This window comes from Ambystoma mexicanum, unplaced genomic scaffold (assembly GCF_040938575.1).
Source record: "Ambystoma mexicanum isolate Mex_15411 unplaced genomic scaffold, UKY_AmexF1_1 Mex_scaf41, whole genome shotgun sequence".
Taxonomy (NCBI): Eukaryota; Metazoa; Chordata; class Amphibia; order Caudata; family Ambystomatidae; genus Ambystoma; species Ambystoma mexicanum.
Window position 1 is genome coordinate 1,234,550 of NW_027182457.1, and position 19,294 is coordinate 1,253,843.

Below are 19,294 nucleotides of genomic sequence, written 5' to 3' on the forward strand. Positions count from 1 at the left end.
CAGGTGCCCCACAGTGCTGGGGGTGGGGGTGCAAGGGGACATGAGTTGGACATGGGTGGGGGCCTGCTGGCAGGTGCCCCACAGTGCTGGGGGGTGGGGGTGCAAGGGGACATGAGTTGGACATGGGTGGGGGCCTGCTGGCAGGTGCCCCACAGTGCTGGGGGTGGGGGTGCAAGGGGACATGAGTTGGTGTTCATTAGTTCAAGGAGACATGTGCCTTTGCTGGGGGGCATGCCCATGTTGGGTGGGCTGCCTGCGGGACATGACCAGGGATGCAGGGTAGTCCTCTGTGGTGTGGGTTGCCTGCACGGGCCGTGGAGGGTGTACAGGGAACACCTGGGAGGACCCACACTGTCAAATCGCATGTAGGACTCCCCGGCACCCCTGAAATACACGTACCCTGCTGAAATCGCGTGTAAAACTTTCCGCGCACCCCTGAAATACACGCGCCCAGGCCATTCGCGTGTGGAACTTCACGCGCACCCCAAAATACACGTACCGTGCTGGAATCGCGTGTGTAACTTCCCATGCACCCTGAAATACACGTACCCTGCTGATATCGCGTGTGTAACTTCCCCTGCACCCTGAAATACACGTACCCTGCTGATATCGCGTGTGGAACTTCACGCGCACCCCGAAATACACGTACCCTGATGGAATCGCGTGTCGAACTTCCCGCGCACCCCTGAAATACGCGTACCCCGCTCGCACGGGGCCAATCGCGTGAGGTACTTCCCGCGCACCCCAGTGATACACTTAGCCCGCTTGCTGTGCTGGTACAGGGTTAGCGCAGCCCTTTGCGCTGGATTGGGTATGTTGATGGCTTTTCCCTGCGCGGGAGGCGTTCTTGGGGGCGTAACTGGCGCTGCTGCAGGGTCGCTGCGCCACTGTGCGCCACGGCTGGTTTTGGTGGCTGGAATCCATGAATACGCTGTGCGCGGAAATGGATTTCAGCGCACGGGGCTGGGGCAGGGATTCGCACGCGCACACTGTGCGCCAGCCGCGTGCGCCACTTGTGCGCTGAATTCTATGAATTACCCCCTTAGAGTTCGGGGTGGCTAGCGTTTTGTGAGGGGGCTTGGGTAGATTGTCAAGGTTGGTTTTGATTTTCTTTTGGAGTAAATCTAGTTTGTCAAGCATGGCTTTCTGGATGTCATTACACCATTTCTCGTCTTTGATGTTTGGATGTGGGAGGTACGACCAGCTCGTTGAAGATGGCAAATAGCTCTTTTGAGTGCGATTGGGCATTGTCGATTCTAGTATTGTATGTGGCTGCTTTTGCTTTAGCTATGGCATTTTTGTATTGTTTGACAATCGTTAGGTAGGAATCGCGTGAAGGGGCGGAAGGGCTTGATTGCCATTTTTTTAGCGCTTGTCTTTTAAGTGATTTTAGGTCTTGTAGGTCTTGATCAAACCACGCCCAACCCCAAGAGTGCAGCATTGAAATAACAATGGGAGGCAGACCTGGGCATGACACTAACAGAACGGGATTGGGAGAGGGCACTGATTTACCCCAAAGCAGTCTCACAGAACCATTGGTTCAAACTAATACAACTAAACGTGCTGTACCGCACCTACATGACCCCACACAGAATAGCCACCTTCAACAGGAGCGCCAGCTCGGTTTGCCCATGGTGCGGTAGGGAGGAGACAGACATGATACATATGTTTTGGGGCTGCGAACAGGCAAGGGATCTTTGGGTGCGGATAGAACAAGCCTGTAGAGCTGCTGGCATCGCCCGGTATGAGTGGTCACCAAAAGAGTGCCTGCTTGGTGCTTACCCCAGGATAGCAAACATAAGCATGAGCATAAATTCATGGACCTCACATGCATCCTGGCCAAGAGAACCATTGCCATATCATGGAAGAGGGCTGGGGGGCCACGGTACCAACATTGGCATAGGGAATTCAAGAGGTGGGCGGAGGCTGAGATGAAGGTATGGGCGGAGGCGATAAGCAGATCAGAGCTGGATGGTAGTGACAAATGGGCTGCCTGGAAAGCACTAGTATGGGAAATGTTTCACCCTTCCGACGACAAGCTTCCATGAACGAACTGCACACCATGATGAGCACTACCCCCACGCCTGGGTGGCAAAGGGCCCACCCCCACCATGCGTGAACTGGAGGGGTTGCCCACAAGAAGGGCAAGAACGGCACCCCGGATGAGGCAACATCCACTTGTTCTCATGTTTCACATGCCAAGACTGTAATGAGACTCGCTTGTTTTGTTTGTTTGTTTTTTGTTTGTTTGATGATTATTATTTAAAACTGGTACTGCTGCATAATGAACCTCTTGTAACGTGAATGTCTTTTACCAATATGCCAATAAAACATTTAAAAATCAATAATCACTTTTAACATAGCTAAGAACTCAGGAGTTGATTCCACTCCATCGCAGGCTCCCGCTGCACCATTCAGAAACTCACGTAGTATTAAAGTAAACAATATCCTCCCTCTGCTTCACTCCATCACAGCAATCCATAACCTGCAAACTGAAGACTCTTCAGACTTGGTGGACCTTTACAATCAAACTCTTCAAACAGCTATTGACAAAGTAGTGCCTCTTGCTCTATGTAAAGCTAAACCACTAGCCCACCTCAACACTTGGTACACACCTAACCTAAAAGCCCTGCGAAATATGAAAAGAACAGCGGAATCCAAGTGGAAAGAATTCCCGACTTTACGTGACAAAAGAGCTTTTCCAAAGCCTAAAAAACTACAATCAGGCAATCCTTCACACTAAAAGGGCCACGTACAACAAGAGAATCGCAAATGCTAAACCAGAGTCCAAGGAACTCTTCGCCATCCTGAGAGAACTTGAGTTCTCAGTCACACCACGAGAAATCTGCATCAAAGACGAGAGCTGGTGCTCCGGTTTGTTTGTTTTTGTTTGTTTGTTTGTTTAATTCACTTATAATGCGCACCAAATCCGAAGGTAGCCGGGCGCAGCAGTACAGGATATGCAAGGTTTAAGTACAGGTTGCAGATTACATGCAGAGAAAATTATATACAGGGCATTGACAGTCAGTTACGGATTACATAGAGGCAAAATATATTCAAATTGCACGGGGGACAACATATGTACAGGCACTAGTAGGGCGTAAGTCCCTAGCAGAGGGGAAGATGAAAATGTATACATGGGCATCAAATAGTCGGGTCTATAACGTATATCTCCACTGGGTGGTATTCAAAAAAGCCCTAAATGACAAAATGGTCCTTCTGCAAACTAAAATAGAAAACAATAACATCAGCCTCAAACCTGCCCAAACGATACCTAGCCCCATCTCTTGCAAATTAGATGTGCTATTCGAATTCTCACGCATCTCTAACATTGAAACTGAAAAAATCATTGCCAGCCTCAAACCCTCAAGATATCAGGGTGACATCTGTCCAGCCTCACTGATTAAAGACTGTGCATCTGAACTGCCCGCCTACATCACTGGAATAATCAACACATCCGAAAGTGGCACTGTCCCATCGAATCTCAAAGATGCTTGGGTCCTTCTGCTCTTAAAAAACCTACACTAGACTCCAATACACTGACCAACTACTGACTCATAACCACAGTACCATTTCTCTTAAATATTGAGGATAGAGCAGCTTATCTACAGATTCAAAACCATCTAGAAACTAATAATCTCCTCGACACTCCACAATCTGGCTTTAGCCCAAGACACGGGACGGGAACAGCACTACTTGACCTTAAAATACAAATGGATGAGCTGAAAAATAATGGGAACCTAGCTCTCCTCCTCTTGTTAGACCTCTCTGCAGTGTTCATCACCCCACTTCTCACTCAAAGCTATCCATTGGATACAATCCTACCTAACGAATAGCACTATGAGAGTTTTCTCACCGCTCTCTGCGGCTGTACCTGCCCCGGTCACGTATGGAGTACTTCAAGGTTTGTGTTTCTTCCCGACTCTATACAACATATTCACAAAGCAATTATCTGACCGACTTGACAAACTGGGTGTCACCTACACTAATTATGCAGATGACACCCAAATCCTCTTACTCATCACCGCCTCCCACGACATTGGCTCTGAATCCCTGAACAAAATCTATCAAACCATCCAGGCCTAGATGGCCATACATGGGTTGTGCCTCAACGATGATAAAACAGAACTCGTCCTCATAGGATCCCAACACTGTCTCAATAAACTATCTATCTCCTTTGAATCATTTAACATAGATGGCAACACTATCAAGCTGTTGAAAGAAGTGAAAACCCTTGGTTTTTACTTGGACTCCACCTTAACTCGACAAGTTAACGCCACTGCATCAGCCGCAGTTACATATCTAAGCTCATTAATGCCTGTAGACCATTCTTATCACCTGACAGCTGCATTATCCTAGCTAGAGCCCTCATATCGACTAGACTAGACTATTGCACTGCTATGTATGCCGGCACCATGGTCCAGAATATCAATAAACTACAGGTGATCCAAAACCACGCACTGAGAGCAGCACTGAATATACCTAAAAAGTGCCACATCTCAGCGCCCAGAAGGAACACTCACTGGCTACCCATCCATTAGCGCATCCTATTTAAAACACTTGCCATGACACACAAATGGCTACACAAGCTAGCACCTAAATATCTCACAGATAAATTCATACCCAATCACCCCATCAGGCCCACGCGCTCAACCTACGCGCCACATTGCCTCTCCATACCATGATTCAACCTTCAGAACGCCGGTGGCAGTAGCTTCCCTGTGGTGGCTACTAAGCAATGGAACAACCTACCAGTAACATTAAGGTCTGAAAGTCCCTATTAGACCTTCCGCAAGCCCCTCAAAACACGGCTCCTTTACTCAGGAATTACTCAAATAACCTCAACGCTCATCCCACACACTGTAACTGCACTCTGTTCCACAGACGACAACCTACCCCTTGATGCTCCTGACTAACAATGTAACCATTGTATCTACCGTTATCTCCATAGTAACCTGTAACTTGTAACTTGACTTGTCACGATCACAAAGTGTTGTATTGTACTGCATGATTGTATTGTACTGCATTTAATGACTAGAATATCTGGACTTGTCATGATCACTAAGTTGTATATAGGACTGCATTAATGACGAGAACACTCTTGCAACCTTGTCACCTTTGCAACTCACTATGCTTGTTTTCTGTCAAGAAAAGCGCCTAGATGCCTTTGGGCTTAGTGTGCTATATAAATTGCTAAATAAATAAATTGTGAGGATATCTTCAGGTTGTAGTTCATTGGATAGTTACAGTTCCACTCATAACATACAGGCGTCTTTGTGAGAAATCACATAAAGATCAAAACTACAACCTAGGACAACTGCCACCAAAGCGCTGTAACTCCGTCCTCCTTTGCTCTGTCAATCTATCCTTCAAATGTTGTACGATGTTCCGTTGTACTCTTGCTGGCCTACCTTTCATGTATTGTTTTTTTTTTTCATTCTGCCTTCTGTTGCCATGTATTTTTTATTCCTCCCCCACATTGCTTCCCTCACACATCGGCGCTGCCCTTCATTCTCCCATGTTGTACCTTTTTCCTCCCTGTGCTGTTATTCTTCCTCCGTCCCTCCATGCTAAATATAAAATGCAATAAACAACTACAAATGTCAAAACTATTGGCTTGTCAATGCTTGTGTTATTCCAGGTAATGTCTACTATGCACAATGCAAGAAGAGTCAGATGAAGATGTCAAACCATAGGTTAAGCCCCGTCCTGTCCTCACGCTCCACCACCTCTCCCCCATCACTCCAGCCATCCAACTCCCTGCTTCTTGGCCGCAGAGTACCCGTAGTTCCCTTTCTGCACTTCCAGCACTGGCCTCAAGAGGGGGCATTACAGGTGGATGCCAAGTAGCACTGATGTATGAATGAGGATGGCAAGCCATAGGTTAATCCCCTGCCCACCTCACTCCCACTGCTCCTGCCATCCCAATCCCTGCTTCTTGGCTGTATAGTACAACTAGTTCCCTTTCTGCACTTCCATCACTGGCCTCAAGGGGGAGTATTACAGGTAGATGCCAGGAAGCACTGATGTATGAATGAAGATGACAAATGATAGGTTAAGCCCCGTCCTGCCCTCATGCTCCCCCGCCTCCCCCATCACTCCAGCCATCCCACTCCCTGCTTCTTGGCCGCAGAGTACCGTAGTTCCCTTTCTGCACTTCCAGCACTGGCCTCAAGGGGGGCATTACAGGTAGATGCTAGGTAGCACTGATGTATGAATGAGGGTTGCAAACCATAGGTTAAGCCCCTCCTCCACCTCACTCCCACTGCTCTTGCTATGCCACTCCCTGCTTCTTGGCTGCAGAGTACCACTAGTTCCCTTTCTGCACTTCCACCACTGGCCGCAAGGGGGGAATTACAGGTAGATGCCAAGTAGCACTGATGTATGAATGAGGATGGCAAACCATAGGTTAATCCCCTGCCCACCTCACTCCCATCACTCCAGCCATCCCAATCCCTGCTTCTTGGCTGCAGAGTACCACTAGTTCCTTTTCTGCACTTCCACAACTGGCCTCAAGGGGGAGCATTACAGGTATATGCCAAGTAGCACTAATGTGTGAATGAATGATGCTATGGATGCTTGTGATTTTGGGATATTGTTGTGCTAGAGTCGCTCTTGTTTGCACTTCCCTCCTGGCCATACACCCTCCTGCCTCAGGGGGCGCTGTGCCACCCAAGGCATTAAGCTAATAATTGCATCTTTCAGATGCTGGCCCTCATTGCACAGAGGCATGGATGGGAGCCAGGGAGGGAAGCTGTGGCTGCTCAGGCAATGGGGGTACCTCAGCCTCTTAGGGCCCCCATTACTCGCCATGCCCTTCCAGTGACATGTAAATAGTGACACGTAAATAGTGCCATGTGTGCACATGTGTGTGCGGCTGCAGTCCTGGGGCTATTCATGATAACTTTTTCTGTTCAGCCCTGAAGTCTTCCTCTGCTGCTGCTCAAGGACAGACACATTTCAGGGATATGGATTGTAATCACGTGACGTCTGATGTGTTTTTCCTTCTCTTTCCCTCTCTGTGTCTCCTGAAGGTCCCTCCTCTGCAGATGAGGAGTGTAATGGAATCACAGCTGTATATGTGGCCCCCGGGGGCCCGGCCCTGCTGCAGATCACAGACTCGGACCGGCCTTTCTGCCCTCGGGGGTGTGGATATCACTGGATGAAGTGGAGAGGCTTCAGCACTGTGGCTATGGGGTCGGAGCTGAGTATCTCCACTCCGTGCTGGGAAATGCCGGACTGCCGAGTCCTCCCCGGCGGGAGCCTGGAGCTGTCCCGCATCACCCCGGAGCAGGTGGGAGATTACATTCTGCTCATGGGGACAGGAGACCCGGATCATAGGCCAAGGATCAAGTGCTTCCTGCTGCAGCTGCAAGGTAAAGGGGGTTCAGCGGAGAGAAAATGAGGGGCAAATCAGTGCTGGAAATGGAAAACATGTATTGGGGAACAGTCACCTCTATGGAGTGGTGGGGCTGTGGGAAGGAGGGGGCGGGGCCAAGGGGCGTGGCCCTGGCCAGGTTGAGCAATAGTCTCTTCATGGAACGCAATACTATCAATTTGCATAAAAGCAAAGAGCATTATGGGAACATCATAATAGCCACAATTTTGATTCTTAAACATGTCTTATAGTGATTCAGTAAGACGCCCTTTTAATGAATAATGGACTCTTGTGCGTTCATTGGTCACCATATTCACCCTAATAAAGAGATATCTGTATATTGCAGGCCTTATATACCAGTTTGCAGCTGCAAAGCTGCGTGTGAGTCTTAATTTTTACTGCAGTGGAGCAGACTTCTTCTGAAAGGGTCTGCAGGTTGAGGCAGCAGGCCCTGGGCGAGTCATGTGCTGGCCTCTGAGCCCCTTTATCTTATTCCTGCACAGGGGCAAATGATGGATTTGATAAAACTTTCAGCCAGAAACATTTGCGAGACTTGTTAGTATTTACAAACTCTTTAACTGGCCATTAAGGGGGCACTTCTAATTATGCCAATTTAATGCAGCAGGGCAAGTCCTCATTCTTCCCAACTAATGCAGCATGGCAAGATCCTGTTATTCCATTTAAAGCTGGAGGGCAATATCACGCCATTCCCAGTAAATGCAGGAGGGCAAGGCCCTGTTATTCACAGTTAATGCAGGAGGGCATGATCTCATTATTCCCAGTCCATGCAGCACGGCACAATGCCATTATTCCCAGTTAATTCAGGGGGGCAAGAGCATGTTATTCGCTGTAATTGCAAGAGTTTAAGATTCCATTATTTATAGTTAATGCAGCAGGGTCAGAGTTCAGTGGCAGTTTTCCCAATGAGGTGTTAATTTATAGGTAAAGAAAGACTTGAACCAAAACCTGTGTGATTAAAATATTCCAACAGGCCAATGACCCACTGTACGGCTTTGCAAGGGAAAACAAGGTTTTATTACATGCAAAAAGGTCTCAGATAGTCCCGTAGAACCTAACTACGCCCCACGAACATGCTAATGCCCCCCTTTATTCCCTAGACCGATTGCCACACCTCATCTAAACCCATTCCCCTTTCCACGCGACCCACTACATCATCACTATTGACTCCTGGCATATGATTGGCCGACAGATACACTAATACATTCTGACCGTTCGTGATGTGCACCCCTCCGACCCAGACACATTCAAAACAAACTGGTGAGGCCAACTCTGCTTTGATAAGACAATGGGCCTTCTCATTATACCAGACACTGTGGCGCACACAAGCTGCCCTTCCGACCTTGTACTGAATTTACTTGCATCACCTCTTCTCTTTCTTGCCCGAATCACAGAACGTTCCAGGCATGGATCGCCCCTTTTTTCCTTAGAGCCCCAGCGCTCTTGAGTCTGAATTTCAGGGATTTATTTGCTTTGGCTATGTGTCTATTTGTAGTTCAAATGGGGTGACCGCTCCATGGGTGAGGGCAGTAGTGCTCTTAATCGGCGCTTGGCTTATTGGCATCACAAAACCTTGTGCCCTATTCACATGAATTTGTCCTTCGAAGGGCGGATTCCTATTGGCCCTCCCCACAGCTAACATTCCGTTTCCACATCTTTCAGGCTCTGCACCTGGATACAATTAGTGTGCATCTGTGCACCGAAATTGCGTCTGAAGTATCTGAGTCTCGGCTGTTTATGCCTCAGAATCTTTTAAATGATGAGGCCAATGGGATTGGAAAGCCCCTTGGACATCCTGGATATCATCAAGGAACTCAAACAGTGCCCCTAGTTGCCATTCATCAAGTGACAAACTCACAGATGAAAGTAGTATCCTCTGCTATTAGTCCTGGGCCGGAAGCTCCATGAGAGGGTGCCCTTCCAACCATCAAGCCTATGGTACCACTGATCTCCACATGCCACAGGGATCCACAAATTAAAAAAAACAATAATGGCAAAAATCATCGATCCCATTTTAAGGAGCTTTATACTGGATTCTATAAATATTATAATAACCAATGTAGAGAAACCTGTCTTAATATAAAAGTGGCTCCTAACTGTATCAGACACTCAGACGTTAGAGTCATTTGGAGAATCCATAATGAGAACTGGTGTAATGTGGATGACACGGATTGTATAGTGGTGGGATGTGGACTGAGTAGTTTACCTACATTTTTAAATAGAATTACCAGATTCAACCATTTATCACAGTCTTCAAAGTTGAATATTGTTTTGAATTGAACTGTATGATTTGGTCACTTTGACTGTTTCTTTTCTAGCACTTTATTCTTCATTATTATTGACATTATCAGTTCTTTTTTGTGTTTATTTTCGTTACTGTTTGACTTTTTTTGTTGTATGTCTTGTTGCGCCATCATGCCTGCGGGTCAATTGTGGGCGGTATAAATAAATAAATGTAAAGGTAAATGTAAATTGAGCTTCTCTATCGAAGGGAGCTGTGGTGATTTGGACCTGCGGCAGGGCTTCACCGGGCAAACCAATGGTCCAGGAGTTGCAGTAGTCGTCTTCTTCCAACTCTTCTTCGGTTCTTTTGTTCCAGTGTTCGACTCTGCCTTCCAATCCTAAAGACTTGCCTTTTAAACAGTTTTCTCACATTGATTCCAGCCTAGCTGTCACTCACCCAGCAGGGTGGCTATCCATGCCGGACAGTCAGCAAGCCAATCACACTAGAGTACATTTGGGTCTCCTAGCAGTCCAAGCACAGGGAGTTTCGGGTACCTCCCTCACTTCCTGCCCACCCCAGACACTCAGATGCCAGAGGCGGCCTTAAGCCATGAAGCCCACCAAAGGCATAGGAACAAAGGGACCAAACCTAATTTGGCTCACAGAGACAAACACCAGAAGGACCTTGCCAAAAAGAAACAGCGAAAAAAGAAGACTGGGATCTGTTTTTACAGAGGGGTCTCAGGTGCCATATTGAAAAACATGGCTCCCGCTGTGTTCGTGGTCGGGGAAAATCATGGTAGTTCATTATAAAACTGCTGCCACCGGCCATTTCAATAGGAAAGGGTGGCATTTGACTGCCACGTGAGTATTTGGACACAGGGGATACTATGTAATCCCCACAGCACTCTGTAGTAAGATAATGTTTCACAATAAAAGAAAGAAGTGTTCACCAAATGATAGTCAGGATGTTTTGGCTGGTGTCTCCCTTCCCCACGTTTTTAGCACAGGACAAGGTGAGAATCTTGAGCACAGCACATTCCTGGATTTCTCTGGCATGAGTTTACCATTCCTTTTCTCTATATCAGGGCCTTCTGCGTTCAAGTATCTTCTCATGCAAGTCTCTTTCTTTAGAGGGCCTGATATGCCAAAACAACAAACAGTTTCTTCTGATAACCTTCATGTGGGGTGATTGTTATTAATCCTAGGATCCCCCACAGCCGGGCTCTGATCCTTTTAGTCTTTCAAAGTACTTGCCAATTCAAACAGAGGCTTCCAAAGGGATATAACGTCTCGCTGGGTCACTCTGTAATTCTATGGCAAGTGCATGCTTCACAATATCACAGTTTGAACGGCGTTCCCCTTAGCCCAATGCAAATGCCAGTTTCACAATTTCCTCAGTCGGGTTCACAATTTCCACAGTTTACAATTTCTACAACGTGTCAAGTAATTTCTATTTGTACAAGGGGTTTGTCTTGACCCTTGTATGACCACCTTAACACCTGACGCCGGCCTTCTCTATGGCCTCTTGGTACTTGTAGTTTCAGTTTAATACTGTCCTGGTTCAGGAGAGGGGTACCAGACAGAGACCTTTGAATAGGCACCCACGTGGCGCTGGACCACTCTATAGCTGGTAACAAGTTTGTTCACAAAAGACCTCTGGCTTTTAATCATCTTAATGTTGTCACTGCAACTTTGAGTCTAACACAGTTCAGCCCACTATCAGGTTCTGGCTGCAAAGATGTGTTTTTTATGGGGGGGCGTTAAGAGCTGCTCTTTGAGCATTATTTTGAATCACCTGAAGTTTTTTGATGTTGGGATTGTTTGAACCTGCGTAGAGGGCATTGCAATAGTCTATCCTGATAGGATAAGAGCTCTGGCAAGTGTAATGCAACTGTCTGTTGTCAGGAAAGGTCTGCAAGTGTTGATGAGTTTGGAGATGTATGCTGCTACAGATGCAGTGGCATTAATCTGCTTGTTAAGGTTAGTGCTGAGTCCAGGCAGACACACAGGGTTTTTACTTCTTTGGAGACATTCATAGTGTTCCCATCAATCATGAAGGATTTGAAGGATTACTAGACAAGTTAAAAGTATTCACATTCATATTGGGCCTCCTTACAACTCTGGCAGTAGCCGTGCCGGTAAAACCAGCAGGCTGCTGCCGGAGTTGTGATTTTTTCTGGCGCCTGGCTTCACAGAAACACTGGGGGATTACAACCCTGGTGTTCCTAGAAGTGAGGCGTGGGAAAATCATTAATCTCCAGTCCCATTTGAGTCCCATAGGACTCAATGGGAATGGGAATGAGGGTAGCACCGGCACTGTCAATAACAGTGCCGGTGCTACCATGAAAATCTGGGAGTGGGTGCTGTTCTTCCCGCAAACATGTTCTTTGCCAGTCCGGTAACAACAGTGGCCTACCGGCACTGTAGTTACAATTGTTACTGGACCGGAAAGGTTGTAATGAGGCCCATTGTCTGTCACACCTAAACAAATAACAAAAAAGCAATGAAAACATAAAATCCAAAATCCAAGTATACATTTTAAATCCAAGGTTTCTTCTTTTTATTTACCATAACAGTCTCTAGTTCACGTTCGCTCCCCCTCTTTTCTACTGGAACAAACGTTGCATCCTTAGGGCATACTTAACTGTGTGCCTGCTCTTGCTCCTGTGCCAGTGGAGGGCACCAGAATCTCTTTGTAAGTCACTGATGTGAATCCAGCTCTTGTTGCTCTCCACCTTCACAGCAGTCAGAGTCATGAAAATCCCTCAGTGTGGCCCATGGAAATGCCACTCATTCCAGCGTCTGATGAAGAAACGGACGTAAATCAGGTCCTCAAGGAGCAACTGTGGCTGTTGTAGATCTTCGGTTCCTTGAGGTTTTCTCCCATTGACTGTTGATGAAAGAACACAACCTGTGAAGATAAAAGTCTGATACTCTTGGCTAAAGCCCTAAGGTATTCTCTAAACTCCTCACCAAGAATCTCTGCTGACTTGTGTGGATCTGATGCTGTGCATGCATGTGAGAGTGATGTGTGTAACCTATGCCAAGTCACAATCTCATGTGTACTGAGATGGTGCTCCTTTCCTGGCCGATTTCTCAAATAAAACAAGGCCAACGGCAAGCAGTACAACCAGTTCTTCCTTAAATCACTACACAATTTTGACAAACAAAGTTTAAGAACCACATTCACATGCTACACAATTTCTTTGGCCTGATGGTGGTTCACAGACCACAATGTGTGCTTGATCCCCAATAGCGAAGTGATTTCTGAAAACAAGACATTAAAGAAGTGGGTCCCATTATCAGAATTTAGGACCTCACAAAATCCCCACCTTCGAAATACCTCCCTCACCAAGAATTTTGCTGCCGAGGTAGCATCAGGGTGTACACAGAACCAACTACGAACCATTGGGAAAATGGGCAGACTACTAGAATAAGGTATCGAAAATGATTACACTGTTGTACCATATCTACAAAATCAATATGGAGCTCCCGAAATGGCCCGAAGGCCGGGGCAAAACTTCTCTTACCGTCTTCATGGTGTTTCCAGGATTGAATTCACTGCAAACTATACAAGTCCCTACAAATGTGCTCATCTGTTCCCAGAGATTTGGTATAATCCATTCCTCCCAGAGCTATTCTGCGATTTGTCACAGAAAAGTGTGTGACGGGGAATGTAGTTAATACAGAGCAGCATGAAGCAGCTCAACAGTCATCACTGCCTTCCCCAAAAACTCCTTTCTCCACAGCAAATCTATGGGCGAGAGGCACATCACCTCTTTTCCCATAGCTCCTTTTCATCTTTAAGTGCTCTCCACTGCATATCCACAATCTGAAGCAAAGGGACCGCAGTCCCCAGGGATCTGTCATCCAAGTGGCCAGGATGCGGCCATCGCTTTTTGATCCTGTTCCTGGGGGTGGACCAGTCCGGGAGGATCACCTGGATGAGGGGTCTTCGAGGAGATGGAGTGGGACTCTGGACGGTGAAACGTGGCATCCCCTTCCCTGTAACACCTTTTCTCCATCCTACCAGGTAGGATACGTTTAACTCACCCCTCCTCCCCATTTATGACACAAACACTTTCTCATGGGCAGCTCACTGTGAGAGAAAATGGACTAACACCCGAGCCGTATACCTGACATGTCCCAACACAATGGTCAGGCAGAGTCAGGCAATTACTGATAATTACACAAACATGACTTCTTTCATCACACTTCCCCACACATGGATAAAAGGCAGAGCACAAAAGCGCGTTCTGAGAAATGCAAAACACATGAGGAAGCAGCAGTTCCAAGATGCCAGATTAATACGAGGAGAAAGATGGCAATATGAGGGAGGGTTGCAAGGAAAGAAGTTTCTTTGACCTTTTTGGAGAAAAAAAATGCTACTTTCATGAGCTTTTGAGAATACAAAACATAAGAACTGGAATTAAAGCTGAAGAAATGTGCATTGGTGTTGGAGGTACCAAGGCAGGGAGGAGTGTTTCCCACTGTGGTACTGTCCTTGGCTCACACAACAGAGCAGCGCCAGTGAAGTCAGCAGATCCAGTGAGTCTGGGAGAAGGATAGCAGACTAGTCTGTGTTAGAAACAAGGTTGCAAGCATCAACATTGTATGAAGAAATCTGAAGAGAGCAATGTGTGAAGCGTATGTGATGAGCAACACAAATGTAATTTAACATCGAAGGAGTGACTGAACTTTTGAAGCCAAGATAGATTCCATAGACAGAGTGGTCCAGCACCACATGGTTGCTTATTGGAAGGTCTCTGTTAGGTATCCAACTGTGAGGTGGCAAATGTAAATTGTGAATTATGAAATCAAAGTGGTCCTGCAATGGGTCAAGCTAAACCCTGTGCACATTCAAAAGTATTCAATAGCTAATACGAACTGCAATTGGTCTGAGTCCAGCAGAGGGAGGCTAATTGTTTAAGAGGGAGACTAATTGTGTAAGAGGAAGAAGGAAGAGGAAGAAGGATCTGAGGTGAACCAGGGGATCCAGGTGAATCGTGAGTCACCCGAGAAATACATTTCTCTGAATTTTGGATAAGGGGATCTGAGCCCAGAAGAAGAGGATTTAAAGTAACAATTGTGGTATAAAAAGGGACCTGAGCTCGGCTGAGGGGGATCCAGGTGGAATCACCTGAATTGAGTAATTATAAGAGGAACATAACTTTGTGATTTGTTTTTGATAAATCAGGCCTTCTGAATCAATACACTTTGATGTATTGCAAAAGTCACTGGCGCTAGAGCTTTTTTTATTGATTTAGCTGATTTCTCAACTTTACAATATTTTTTATATCAAATTCATAAAATCTATTTAATGATTAATTCATTGTTTAGAAAGATGAGTTAGATCCAAATTTAGAACAAGGTTTCAAACAACCAAAACATGATTTCAGACAAATAACATGTGCAAGCATATTTGTGAACACACTTGAAAAATAATGGTTAGAAAACGTAATTAAAGACATGAAGATGAAGAAGAAACAACATATCAGCAAAGGAACATAAAAATATACAACACGACAAATCAAGCAAAGACTTTTAGAAGCTTAGTTGTATGGCTAGAATTTCAAGTCTAATATGATTTTTCAAATTCTAAATTAATAACAGATCAGCAACATTTATGTCCATCTGGTAGTTGCAAAGCATTGAGACAGTAAGTTGTTGCTATGCGTATGCTCATGGTGGGTGTTGCGACTATTGTAGCCCACCTGAGTTCTGGTGGGATGCTTGCAATTGTGACCATGTTTTTCGGCAAAGAATTTGTTTCTCTCCACAGATAGTGCTATGCAATCTGTGATCAGATGTTCTAATGTTTCTTTGTGTGGTACATTAACACAGAATCCGCAAAAAATGTCATTGTGACTGATCAGTTTGCTTTGGGCCATTAGGTCACGGGTTAGCCATAAACTCAATTGTAACCGAAATATAGCAGACAGTATTTGGGGATTCGGGGCCTTACACAAGTACGGTTCAATGGACCCCATTTTCTTTTCACCAAAAAGACGCTGGTCAAAATGTTCATAGGTTAAGCAAGTCAATCGTGTGTTAATCCAATCTTGTAGGAATATCTTTTATTTTTAGCTTTTGTTGGGTCATTGATCAAAGTTTCCAGGTTAATGTCAGCAGTTGCCATTATTTCCACAACATAGTTATATTACCCTTGTGCAAAGTGATGTTTAGAAGTGAACATATAGTTGGCAAGTATTGTTAGTAGGGAGTAGTCAAATTTGGAATAGGTCAGGCATTTGCAAAGTAGGGCACAAAGTTCCCATTGATATTTGGCTTGCAGAGAGGTGAGTCCTAACTCGTATCTCAACCAAGAACCCGGAATGCACTGTGGGACATTTAGAATTGCACACCAATATTTGGCCTCAAGTTTGTTCAAAAAGTTGCATTTCATAATGGTAGTTGCTTCTAACCCATATTACAGTGTAGGAGTAATCTTTTGGTACCAGGAGATGTTTGCTGGCTAGATAGAAAATGTAACACATGTATACAAGTTTAGTTTAGTCTGAGATATAGCAGAAGTAAGCTTGTTTTTAATGATTGTCTGACTTGGACTGGTCGACATTCTACAACCATCATCGACTACATATATTTATCGCCAGCCATAACCAGCATATTATTGGAATTCCAAATAATATCTACTAATCAGAGTGATCACTCGATCCTCTCGATAGCATTTGCGGGAGAGGAAGAGCCTGCACCATGGCCCCCGCCTCCCCGGATCGAAATTGTGGGTGGGAACACCAGATTAAGAATCAGCAAAGATCTGCTGGCCACCATTCCGCAGGTTTTCCAACAAACGCCACTCCCAGATGATCAGAAAATAAATTATGATTGGGTCCTTCTCCCTTTCCAAATAAACAAACCTCCCAAAGGGAAATCGATCTACCAACATTACTACAACCAAGAAATAGTAAAAAGAAGAACATTGTTGCGCCAAAACCTGCATAAATGGAGAAAAGATCCAAACCCGAGAAACCTGGAAAATATCCGGAAAGCAAAACACGCATACAGAAATTGGAACAAATCGAACGCGATGGCCCTGCAGCAAACGGATGCCGAAGCTATGTTACAAACACTCAAAAATAAGAACTTGAGATCTCTATGGGATCTGCTAAATAACAATCCCCAGCAGCAACAAGCAATGGTATCTAATGTCACTCAAAAGAATTGGATCGCACATGTTTCTAATCTCTACAAATCACGGAATAGCAACGAAAATATTAAGATAGCAACAATCTCCAATCAATGGACCATCTCCTGGGAAAAGCATATATTTGCAGGAATGATTGGCAAACTAAATTCTTCCAGAGCACCTGGACCTGATGTGTTATCTAATGCTGTCCTGAAGCGTGATCCGGAGACCTGGGCGAACCTAATGGATCTCATATTAACACTAATAAATATAGTCAGGTTACTACCAACTACTTGGACCAAAGCGGTACTGATTCCAATTTATAAACAGGGCGACAGAGACAATCCGGCCAAATTCAGACCTATTGCCTTGCTAGATCCATTGGGAAAATTGTTTGCATCATATCTGCTATGAAAATTGACCATATGGGCGAAAGCTTCTCACCGTTTGGACAGTCGACAAACCGGCTTTACCCCAAACGTAGGAACTAATGTAAACCTTCTAATTTTAAACTTGTTAAAACACCAAGCCATAAGAAACAACGTGCCCATTTATGCAGCGTTCATAGACTTACATCTGGCCTTCGATGCCAAAAACAGGTCCATCCTGTGGAAAAACTTGCTAAATGGAATTGGCCACTGGAAATTAGCGAACCTATCAAACTATTATATTCCAACACAACAGTTTCGATTAGATTAACAAAAGAAGGTACAACTACGGAGGCGATAAGTACCTGGAACGGCCTAAAACAGGGTTGCCCTTTAGCAGCGACCCTGTACAATCTGTATACTGCTGATTACTCCCTGAACATCGACACTGCAAATCTCAATCCACCAAAGATAAATTCAAATCCGATTCCATAATTGATGTATGCTGACGACATCGTACTCCTTGATAAAACTCCATCTGGACTACAGGAGAATTTACGTATGACAGAATCATACATGACCAATAACGAACTTCAGATAAATATTTTAAAAATATCATGGGATTAACCAATTATCATAAGTCGTCTTGCCAAAACAGACCAAATTTCACACTGGACACCAAAGTGCTGAACACGGTTACCTCGTTCAAATATCCTGGTGTGTTATTAAACCAACAAAAGGAAGAAACAGCCTGGTTGACCAGTCTTGAAGGAAAAATCCAACTGCTGGCAGGGCAGGGTGTGATGCTGCATAGACGCTATGGGACGTTCTCTGCAAAACTGATCATAGCGTTTTACCGCCAAAAGGTAATTTCAATCATCACTTATGGTAGCGATGCCATGATTATTGCCAATAAAAAAACTGGCAAAAGCTAGAGGCATTGTTCTGGCGCAAAATCTTCCAGCTTCCAAGGAACTACCCGATGCCCAGAATACGTTTTGAGGTAGCCCTACAATCACTTGCATCAATAGTACGCTGGAAGCAGTTTGATCTCCTTCGTAAGATCATAAATGAAGACACAGTTCCAGCGACGCAAATACTTAAAATAACCCCACAAGCAATGCATAATACCAGCTTGAAAGCAGGGAAGAATGAGCTGCTTAACCAACTGACAAAAGAAGAAATTACGAAGGAAATGTTAATAAACCGACCACAGGTTGCAAAGATCAAACTTCAGCGCAATGATTGCTCTAGAACAATAGCAGAAAAGGCAGCATACTCAATGAACTTACAATGCCCAATTGACATACAAGCACTGAATGAACTCCCACATTATTTGGAACTTTTTCCAGACCCAGTCATTCGAACCATCTTCATGAAACTACAACTAAACATCTTCCCTACTAGACAAAGACTGTCTCAAATTCAAAATATAACAAAGGAGGAAAACCTTTGCCGCTTTTGTAAGAATAAAGAAATGACAGAGTCTCTCATGCATTTAATCGTGATATGCCCTGCACTAGTGGACAAGAGAACCCTCTTTGGAGATCTATTCAAGATCTCAGAACAACAAGAACAAGGCGATTCAAGATGGCTAAAACTCCTCCAAGGCAAAAACAATAAGCTGATATACACAGTTGTACAATTCCTGGACAATATCTTGGAGCTTACACAAATTGCCTCAAGTAATTCTTTGTGTCTCTTGGCCCCTGTTGCTTTTCAGAGGATATGTCATTGTGTTCTAATATGTAAATAATGTAAAAGATCTTATGCAATTGAAATGAAAAGTTTACATATAAACTATATAATTCTAAATAAAAAAAAATGATTGTCTTTTGTGATTGTTTCAAAAAAGGTAGCAGGCACTTCTCTCCACAAAGAACATAGCATGATAACCTGTTCTGAGATGAGAGTTTGCAGCACACGCATTTTGCTCACTGTACCTTTCACAGATGTGAAATATCCATTTGCATATCAGTCTTTGTCCCGCCCAGTCCAGCACCGAAATGCTATGGCAATTCCTCTCTGAACAAGAGTACCGACAGCAATCCCATACACGTGTTTCAGCCTTGTTGGGCCTCATCAGTGAGGTGAAGCTGTGCCTCTCTGAGCATAGTGAGCAGGGAGTCCACATCTGGATTCCCCCAGGTAACTTAG

At 45.0% G+C, this 19,294-nt stretch overlaps 1 protein-coding gene across 1 annotated transcript in view; it reads left to right on the forward strand.

Moving 5' to 3' along the window:
- LOC138559125 (uncharacterized) overlaps window positions 1–19,294 on the forward strand; it is a 283,215-nt gene that overhangs the window by 42,129 nt on the left and 221,792 nt on the right. Inside the window, exon 2 of the mRNA XM_069642691.1 lies at window positions 7,035–7,376. Coding sequence (XP_069498792.1) covers window positions 7,035–7,376 — 342 coding nt within the window. The remainder of the gene's footprint in view (window positions 1–7,034; window positions 7,377–19,294) is intronic.